Source organism: Heterodontus francisci, chromosome 6, assembly GCF_036365525.1.
Source record: "Heterodontus francisci isolate sHetFra1 chromosome 6, sHetFra1.hap1, whole genome shotgun sequence".
NCBI lineage: Eukaryota > Metazoa > Chordata > Chondrichthyes > Heterodontiformes > Heterodontidae > Heterodontus > Heterodontus francisci.
Window position 1 is genome coordinate 3,937,225 of NC_090376.1, and position 11,018 is coordinate 3,948,242.

Here is an 11,018-nt window from a genome sequence, read left to right on the forward strand (position 1 = left end):
CACAGTGTGAACCCCAACATTACACAGTGAACCAAACACTACACAGTGTGAACCCTGATATTACACAGTACGAATCCCAACATTACACAGTGTGAACTGTAACATTACACAGCGAACCAAACATTACACAGTGAACCCAAATATTACACAGCAAACAAAAATTACACAGTGTGAACCCCAATATTACACAGCAAACCAAATACTACACAGTGTGAACCCCAATATTACACAGCAAACCAAAATTACACAGTGTGAACCCCAATATTACACAGTGAACCCCAATATTACACAGCGAACCAAACATTACACAGTGAACCCCAATATTACACAGCAAACAAAAATTACACAGTGTGAACCCCAATATTACACAGCAAACCAAATACTACACAGTGTGAACCCCAATATTACACAGCAAACCAAATACTACACAGTGTGAACCCGAATATTACACAGTGAACCAAACATTACACAGTGTGCACCCCAATATTACACAGTGAACCAAACATTGCACAGTGTGAACCCCAATATTATACAGCAAACCAAACACTACATAGTGTGAACCCCAAAATTACACAGCAAACCAAACATTACACAGTGTGAACCCCGATATTACACAGTGAACCAAACAATACACCGTGAACCCCAATATTACACAGCAAACAAAAATTACACCGTGTGAACCCCAATATTACACAGCAAACCAAACACTACACAGTGTGAACCCAATATTACACAGCGAACCAAACATTACACAGTGTGAACCCTGATATTACACAGCAAACCAAACACTACACAGTGTGAACCCCAATATTGCACACAAACCAAACATTACACAGTGTGAACCCCAATATTACACAGTAAACCAAAGAATACACAGTGTGGACCCCAACATTACACCGTGTGAACCCGAACATTACACAGCAAACCAAACATTACAGTATGAACCCCAAAATTACCCAGTGAATCAAACACTACACAGTGTGAACCCCGATATTACACAGTGTGAACCCCAGCATTACAGTGAACTAAACATTACAATGTGTGAACCCCAACATTACACAGTGAACTAAACAATACAGTGTGAACCCCGATATTACACAGTGAACCAAACACTACACAGTGTGAACCCCGATATTACACAGTGTGAACCACAACATTACAGTGAACTAAACACTACAATGTGTGAACCCCAACATTACACAGTGAACTAAACAATACAGTGTGAACCCCGATATTACACAGTGAGCCAAAAAGTACACAGTGTGAACCCCGATGTTACGAAGTGAACCAAACAATACACAGTGCGAACCCCAATATTACACATACGAATCCCATTACACAGCGAACCAAACACTACACAGTGTGAACCCCAATATTACACAGTGTGAACCCCAACATTACACATTGTGAACCCCAACATTCTTCTTTCTTTTGGGCCTCCTTATCTCGGGAGACAATGGATACGCGCCTGGAGTGGCTATAAAGGCCAATTCTAGAGTGACAGGCTCTTCCACAGGTGCTGCAGAGAAATTTGTTTGTCGGGGCTGTTACACAGTTGGCTCTCCCCTTGCGCCTCTGTCTTTTTTCCTGCCAACTACTAAGTCTCTTCGGCTCGCCACATTTTAGCCCCGCCTTTATGGCTGCCCGCCAGCTCTGGCGAACGGTGGCAACTGACTCCCACGACTTTTAATCAACGTCACAGGATTTCATGTCGCGTTTGCAGACGTCTTTAAAGCGGAGACATGGACGGCCGGTGGGTCTGATACCAGTGACGAGCTCGCTGTACAATGTGTCTTTGGGGATCCTGCCATCTTCCATGCGGCTCACATGGCCAAGCCATCTCAAGCGCCGCTGACTCAGTAGTGTGTACAAGCTGGGGATGTTGGCCGCCTCGAGGACTTTTGTGTTGGAGATACTGTCCTGCCACCTGATGCCAAGTATTCTCCGGAGGCAGCGAAGATGGAATGAATTGAGATGTCGCTCTTGGCTGACATACGTTGTCCAGGCCTCGCTGCCATAGAGCAAGGTACTGAGGACACAGGCTTGATACACTCGGACTTTTGTGTTCCGTGTCAGTGCGCCATTTTCCCACACTCTCTTGGCCAGTCTGGACAAACCAGTGGAAGCCTTTCCCATGCGCTTGTTGATTTCTGCATCTAGAGACAGGTTACTGGTGATAGTTGAGCCGAGGTAAGTGAACTCTTGAACCACGTCCAGAGCGTGGTCGCCAATATTGATGGATGGAGCATTTCTGACGTCCTGTCCCATGATGTTCGTTTTCTTGAGGCTGATGGTTAAGCCAAATTTGTTGCAGGCAGCCGCAATCCTGTCAATGAGTCTCTGCAGACACTCTTCAGTGTGAGATGTTAAAGCAGCATCGTCAGCAAAGAGGAGTTCCCTGATGAGGACTTTCCGTACTTTGGACTTCGCTCTTAGACGGGCAAGGTTGAACAACCTGCCCTCTGATCTTGTGTGGAGGAAAATTCTTTCTTCAGAGGACTTGAACGCATGTGAAAGCAGCAGGGAGAAGAAAATCCCAAAAAGTGTGGGTGCGAGAACACAGCCCTGTTTCACGCCACTCAGGATAGGAAAGGGCTCTTATTACACAGTATGAATTCCAACATTACATAGTGAAACACACACTACACAGTGTGAACCCCAACATTGCACAGTGTGAACCCTAACATTACAAAGTATGAACCCCAGGTTGCACAGTGAACCTAACATTACACAGTGTGAACCCCAACAATACACAGCAAACTAAACAATACGCAGCGTGAAGCCCAACATTACACAGTGTGAACCCCAACATTACACAGCAAACCAAACAATACGCAGCGTGAAGCCCAACATTATACATTGCGAATCCCAACATTACACAATGTGAACCCCAACATTACACAGTATGAACCCCAATATTACACAGTGAACCAAACAATACACAGTGTGAACCCCAACATTACACAACGAACCAGACACTACAGTGTGAACCCCAACATTACACAGTGAACCAAACAATACACAGTGTGAACCCCAACACTACACAGTGTGAACCCCAACATTACACAGTGAACCCTAACATTACAAAGTATGAACCCCAAGATTGCACAGCAAACCTAACAATACACAGTGTGAACACCAACATTACAGTGAACTAAACACTACAGTGTGAACCCCAACATTACACAGTGAACTAAACACTACAGTGTGAACCCCAACATTATGTAGTGAACCCTGGCATTGCACAGTGAACCCCCAACATAATTTTAACCTTTAAGCCTCTATATGAGTCATAGGATCAGGAGACCATTCAGCCCCTCAAGCCTTGACTGATCCGCAACCTAACTCCATAAACCAGCCGTTGCCCCAAATCCCTTAATAACAAAAATCTATCAATCTCAGATTTAAAATTAACTATTGATCCAACATCAATTGCCATTTGTGAGAGTTCCAAACTTCTTCCACCCTTTGTGCATAGAAGTGTTTCCTCATTTCATTCACATCTGACTCTATTTTTAGACTCAATTCCTTAGTCCTCGACTTCCCAGCCAGCGGAAATAGTTTCTCATCTATATACTCTATCTGTTTGCCTTGATGTCTTGAGAACTGCAATCCAATCATCCCCTAACCTTTAAATTCCAGGGAATACAACTCTAGTCTTTGTAATCTCTCCTCGTAACTTAACTCTTGGAATCCAGGGATCATTCTGGTAAATCTACACTGCACTCCCTCAAAGGCCAATATACCCTTCCTAAGGTGAGGGGCCCAGAACTGTTCACAGTAACTCCAGGTGTGGTCTAACCAGAGCTTTGTAAAGCTGAAGCATGACTTCTACCCCCTTGTATTCTAGTCCTCCAGATATAAAGGTCGACGTTCCATTAGCCTTTTTGATTATTTTCTTGATCTTGTGACGAGAGTGCTTCTATTTTTTGTAAAATATGTTTTAAGGACTTATAGTTGACTTATGGACATGGATTGATCTGGAATCCTGAAGAGATGCTGAACTTTGTGTTCTTTTTAAAAAGAAGTCACCAGAAGGTTCCTGGACTTGGCTTTTAAACAAGCCCTTACTGGAAGGCACCTGTTTTCAGATGAAATATCAGCAGGGATCTTGTTGTTTTGACATGGGGAGATGTCTACAAAGAAGTGACAGGTCAAGATTTATAGAGGTCAGGAGGCGTGACTTCTGGAATGTTTTGGTTTCACTTTGAATTGTTAAAAAAAAGACAGTTGGTTTTTGCCATCCAAAGAAACCCCATCTCATCCCTCGCTCTTGGAAAGAAACCCTGCGTGTCCAGTGTGTTAGTCTCCTCTTTCCTCCTGTATTTGAAGAAACCCTGCGTATCGAATGTGTGGGAACTGAAAGCATTTCTGCTGTAAGGCCTATCTGAAATCTCTGTAGCAGCATTCCTTGGAATGCCTAGACAAACTGATCTTCAGCATTGTCTGGCAAGAGCTAGAAAGATCCCAGTGACATTTGGGACACCAAACCAAAACAAAGGACATCTTTTCATATCTTCTCTCTTTTCTTCAAAAGTGAGTAAGTATTCAGCCTAAGTGGGGTTTTTTGCCTTTTTTTTTGTAACAGTGCTCTAACAACAATCTCTTTTATTTTTACGGTTAACCAGCATATATGTGTGTGTGTGTGTGTGTGTGTGAGGGGCTAAGGTAAAAAGGCAACTTTATTATTTCAATCTGTGTGTTTATGCTTTACTTCATTATTGGTTGTGACTGGTTTTATAATAAACTGATAATTTTGTTGCTTATTAAAAACCTGGATGGTGTGGTTTTATTCTGGCAAAAATAGAGTATGTGATTGACCATATCGGTAAGTGAGAAATTTAAATATATATTGTGACCTGTGGAGAAGTGGAACTAGAATAAACAGTGCACTTCTCCTGCCTCAGTGGTAACAACCTGTTCATAACATTTTAATGATCTGTGTACCTGGACCTATAAATGTCTTCCATCTACACTGTCAACAATGCTCCCTGTCTTATGCTATCAACTAGCTTGGATGTGACTTCCTATCCTGCCATCTAAGTCGTGAATAAATACTGTTCGTAGTTGAAACCCCAACACAAATCCACTGAATCTACTCCAACATATCCTTCCTGAGTTGTGATGACAGGAACTAAACAGCTACTCCAGATGACCATCTGTCTCTAACCCCGTTTTTTTTTCTTATTTTCTTTTCTTTTTTTTTTCTTTTTTTTTCTCTGTTTTTTTAGTGTAGAGAGAGCTTTACTCTGTATTTAACCCCGGACTGTACCTGCCCTGGGAGTGTTTGATGGGGACAGTGTAGAGGGAGCTTTACTCTGTATTTAACCCCATGCTATACCTGCCCTGGGAGTGTTTGATGGGGACAGTGTAGAGGGAGCTTTACTCTGTATTTAACCCCGGACTGTACCTGTCCTGGGAGTGTTTGATGGGGACAGTGTAGAGGGAGCTTTACTCTGTATCTAACCCCGTGCTATACCTGTCCTGGGATTGTTTGTGGGACAGTGTAGAGGGAGTTTTATTCAAACTAACTAAGACTTGCAGACATACCCACAGACAGAAACATAGACATGTCGACACATACACACAGGCAGAAATATAAACACAGACATATACACACAGTAACACAAACATATACAGGCAGAAATATATATGCAGACATATACAGATATATATATATATATATACACATAGATACATATATAGACCCAGACACACACACACACACATTCCCGCAGGGTCCCTGGATTGTGTTCAACCGGGATCCCGGACATTTCTGCCCAGCTCCAGCCCATGCACTCGGATTAAGCAAACTGATCTAGGTGTGTTCTCTTACCCATAAAATAGGCAGTGATTTTACACATCGCCTGGCCAAAGATGAAGTCTCCGAGCAGGTTGGGGATGAGGGTGAATGGCATGCAAAAAACAGCAACCATCAGATCACTGAGGGCCAATGAAAGCAGGAAGGAGTTTGTTACTGTCCGCAACCTCTTGTTCAGAATCAGCACTAGGATAATCATCGTGTTCCCAAAAACACTCAGGAGGAAAATAATGGAGTAGAGCAGGATTCGAACAGTGTAATCGAGATCTGCAAAAGGAAAAGGATCATGATTCAAATTGCTTTGAATAAAAGAATAATCCACTCCACTTAATGGTACAAAGCCAGCAAGAGTGAGAGAGAAAACTCTATACTTTCATTCAGCTTATTTCATCACAAAATGGCAGAAGCTAGTTCACCATTAAACATCTCCCCTTCCACCTCCCCCAGAACACAGAAAGAATGTCGGGATGACTAAAGCGCTTTCCAGCCAATTAAGTTCTTTTGAAGGGTAGTGTTACAACCTCAGAGAGAGTGTTAATGTTAAAGTATGAGATATGAACCCCCAGACCCATCTAAGGACTTACACAAGTTTTCACACATTAAAACTTTTATTATAACAACTAAACTAGAAGAAATCCCCATTAACTAAATAATACTTTGTAAGTAGCTGATACCCCAAATTACAAAGAAAGCTATTTACTTATTAAAATACTATTAAACCTCACATCACACTTTTATGTTACACTGTCCTCACTGGATGGCAACAGTCTTTGAGGTTAATCATCACACACTCCTCCCAGTAGCAATGAGCTAAATCTCCCAGACCATTTTTAAAAAAATCAATGTTCTCTTCACTCACTTCTGACCTGGACCTCTGTGAATAAGGCGATTCCCGCTGGGCTTCTACTTCTTTGCAAGTTTCAACTTTCAAAACAGGTTCAAGTCTTAACAGCCTTTTGCTGTCTCAGGTTGCTGAGAGCAGGTGTTCTCTCTCTCTCTCTCTCTCTCTCTCTGAGGATACAACCGCTGCATCCCCCTCTTACATCATCCACCTTCAGAAAATCTGTTACATTTATCTGGACTCAAAAGTCAATAGCTTATTGTCCTGTTTCAATATGCAAAGTCCAGAAGTCTGGTTTCACAGAGCCACCTGGGTCTTCCATTGTTTCCCAGGTGTTAACAGCTGCCTGGTTCATTTGTATCTTCTGAATTACTGATCCCTAGTTTACCACCTGAAAGTCTGGGAGGCTGAACCATACGAACATACGAATTAGGAGCAGGAGTAGGCCACTCGGCCCCTCGAGCCTGCTCCACCATTCAATAAGTTCATGGCTGAACTGATTACTCCACATTTCCACCTACCCCCGATAACCTTCCACCCCCTTGCTCATCAAGAATCTATCTACCTCTGTCTTAAAAATATTCAAAGACTCTGCTTCCACCACCTTTTGAGGAAGAGAATTCCAAAGTCACACAACCCTCTGAGAGAAGTAATTTCTTCTCATCTCTGTCTTAAACGGGCGACCCCTTATTTTTAAACAGTGAACCCGAGTTCGAGATTCTCCCACAAGGGGAACCATCCTTTCCACATCCACCCTGTCAAGACCCCTCAGGATCTTATATGTTTCAATCAAGTCGCCTCTTACTCTTCTAAACTCCAGTGGATACAAGCCTAGCCTGTCCAATCTTTCCTCATAAGACAACCTGCCCATTCCAGGTATTAGTCTAGTAAACCTTCTCTGTACTGCCTCCAATGTATTTACATCCTTCCTTAAATAAGGAGACCAATACTGTACACAGTACTCCAGATGTGGACTCACCAATGCCCTGTATAACTGAAGCATAACCTCCTTACTTTTGTATTCAATTCCCCTCACGATAAATTATAACTTTCTATTAGCTTTCCTAATTACTTGCTGTACCTGCAAACTAACCTTTTGCGATTCATACACTAGGACACCCAGATCCCTCTGCATCTCAGAGCTCTGCAATCTCTCACCATTTAGATAATATGCTTCTTTTTTACTCTTCCTGCCAAAGTGGACAATTTCCCACTTTCCCACATTATACTCCATTTGCCAGGTCTTTGCCCTATTTATATCTCTTTGTAGTCTCCTGTTGTAGCCCATTGTTCTTCAGATGTTACCCTGTTTTTTCAAAATAAAGGTCTTTGATCTGTGTTCTCTGTTGTCCTGGTAACCAGGATTTCTGTCTTGTCCTTTAGCAAAGTGGATGTGAGTTCACCTGATTTAAAACATAATCATGTTACAAAGTCCAGTGTTCATAACAGTAGTCACTGCTGTAATGTAGGAAAAACAGCCGCTAAATATGTGCACAGTAAGATTCCAGAAGCGGATATGTGATCAACAACTTTAGTGATGTTGATTGACCAGGATACTGGGGAGAGCTCCTCTGCTCTACTTCAAAATAGTGCGAAGGTATCTTTTAAACCCACTTCAGAGGGCAGGAGGTCCAACCTGAAAGACGGCAGCACTGACAGAAAGTAAGAAACAGGAGCTGCAGTAGGACACACAGCATGAATCCGCCAACCATTCAATACAATCACAACTGAGCATTCATATCAACTCCACCATTCCCCATATCCCTCAATTCTCTCCATATAAAAATCTATCAATCTCTGTCTTGAATATACTCAATGACTGAGCTTCCACAGCCCTCTGCGGTAGAGAATTCCAAAGATTCACAACCAACTGAGTAATTTCTCCTCATCTCTGTCCTAAATAGCCGACCCCTTATCTGGAGACTGTGATCCTCTGTTCTAGATTCCCCAGTCAGGGGAAACAATCACTCAGCATCGACCCTGTCAAACCTTATAACAATTTGAGGTCTTTCAATGTGATCACCTCTCAATTTTCTAAAATTCAGAGAGCAGAGGCCCAATTTACTCAGCCTTTCATCAAAGGACGAATGGCCTTTAGGGGAGGAAATCTGCTGTCCGTACCTGGTCTGGCCTACATGTGACTCCAGCCCCACATCAATGTGGTTGACTCTGAAATGCCCTCTGAAATTGCCGAGCAAGCCTCTGAGTTCATGGGCAATGGATGGGCAATAAATGCTGGCCTGGTCAGTGATGCCCACATCCCACAAACAAAAACAAAATAATCCTCTCATCACAGGATCCAATGCAGCACTCCCTCAGTAATGACCAGCTGACAGTGCAGCACTCCCTCAGTACTGACCCTCGGACAGTGCAGCAGTCCCTCAGTACTGACCTGCTGACAGTGCAGCACTCCCTCAATACTGACCCTCTGACAGTGCAGCACTCCCTCAGTACTGACCCTCTGACGGTGCAGCACTCCCTCAGTACTGACCCTCTGACAGTGCATCACTCCCTCAGTACTGACCCTCTGACAGTGCAGCACTCCCTCAGTACTGACACTCTGACAGTGCAGCACTCCCTCAGTACTGACCCTCCGACAGTGCAGCACTCCCTCAGTACTGACCCTCTGTCAGTGCAGCACTCCCTCAGTACTGACCCTCTGACGGTGCAGCGCTCCCTCAGTACTGACCCTCCGACAGTGCACCGCTCCCTCAGTACTGACCCTCCGACAGTGCAGCACTCCTTCAGTACTGACCCTCTGACAGTGCAGCACTCCCTCAGTACCGACCCTCTGACGGTGCAGCGCTCCCTCAGTACTGACCCTCCGACAGTGCAGCACTCCCTCATGCACGACCCTCCAAAAGAAAAGTTATGGCACAGAAGGAGGCCATTTGGCCCATCATGTCTCTGCTGGCTGTCAATTAGGCCATCCAGCCTAATCCCACTTTCCAGCTGTTAGTCCATAGCCGTGTTCGTTACAGCACTTCAAGTGCAGATCCAAGTACTTTCTCAATGTGAAATGGGTTTCTGCCTCTGCCACCCTTTCAGGCAGCAAGTTCCAGATCCCCACCACCCTCTGGGTCAAAATATTTCCCCTCAAATTCCCTCTAAACCTTCCACCAATTACTTTAAATCTCCACCCTCTTTTTATTGACCTCTGCTAAGGGAATTAGGTTCTCCGTATAGGCCCCTCATAATTTTACACACCTCAATAAAATCTCCACTCAACCTCCTCTGTTCCAAAGAAAACAAACCTGCCCTATCCAATCTGCTCTCATAACTAAAATTCTCCGGTCCTGGCAACATCCTCATCAATCAATCAATGACTTCAAAAGGAAATTGGACGGGCACTGGAAGGAAATAAACTTGAAGGGCTATGGGGATCGAGCGGGGGAGTGAGACTGAATGGATAGCTCCATGGAGAGCAGGCATAGACTCGATGGGCTGAATGGCTTCCTTCTGTGCTGTAAATGACTCTATGACTCTAAATTTCCTCTGTACCCTCTCCAGTGCAATCTCGTCCTTCCTCTAATGCAATGACCAGAATTGTGCACAATACTCTAGCTGTGGTCTAACTGGTGTTTTATACAGTTCGAGCATAACCTCCCTGCTCTTACACACAAGGCCTCGGCCAATAAAGGAAAGTATCCTATATGCATTCTTAACCACCCTATCTACCTGTCCAGCCACCTTCAGGGATCTGTGGACATGCACTCCAAGGTCCCTCTGTTCCTCTACACTTCTCCGTATCCTATCATTTATTGTGTATTTCGTTGCCTTGTTTGCCTTCCCCAAATGCATTACCCCATACTTCTCCGGATTGAACTCCTTGCCATTATTCCACCTACCCGACTAGTCCATTGATCTCTTCCCACGGTTTGAAACTTTCTTCTTCATTATCAACCACACAGCCAATTTTTGCATAGTCTACAAACTTCTTAATCATACCCACTACATTCAACACCAAATCATTGATATAAACCACAAAAAGCAAGGGACTTAGTTCTGAGCCCGACAGAACTCCACTAGAAACAGCCTTGCAGTCACAAAAACGCCCATCGCATCACCGGGTATGGTCTAAATTTCTGAGACATTCCAAAGAGCTAAACAACCATATAAAACACAGATAAATCCCACTCCTTATCTAAGCGATGACCTGGGTCCAAAGGAGATCTCACCACTTGAATTTGACACCTACTTTGTGTCACAAGTAGTTGGAAGAATGTAAAAGGATTCACACATATTTGTCTGATTTACAGAAAAGAAAATGATAAAGACTGCTGACATCATTGATTGTTGCCTTAATGGTTTTGAATATCTCCTGGGCTTCATCTATCGTGTTGCAGACAGCTTAAT

The 11,018-nt window shown here is 43.6% G+C and overlaps 1 protein-coding gene across 1 annotated transcript in view; it reads right to left on the reverse strand.

The window, feature by feature from the left end:
- Nucleotides 1–10,608, reverse strand: part of LOC137371062 (cholecystokinin receptor-like) — a 74,985-nt gene extending 64,377 nt beyond the window's left edge. The window contains exons 1-4 of the mRNA XM_068032962.1: nucleotides 10,511–10,608; nucleotides 8,728–8,843; nucleotides 7,118–7,129; nucleotides 5,837–6,088 (exon numbers count right to left, since the gene is read on the reverse strand). Of these exons, the coding sequence (XP_067889063.1) occupies nucleotides 5,837–6,088; nucleotides 7,118–7,129; nucleotides 8,728–8,843; nucleotides 10,511–10,608 (478 nt within the window). The remainder of the gene's footprint in view (nucleotides 1–5,836; nucleotides 6,089–7,117; nucleotides 7,130–8,727; nucleotides 8,844–10,510) is intronic.
- Between the last annotated feature and the right edge of the window lie 410 nt (nucleotides 10,609–11,018).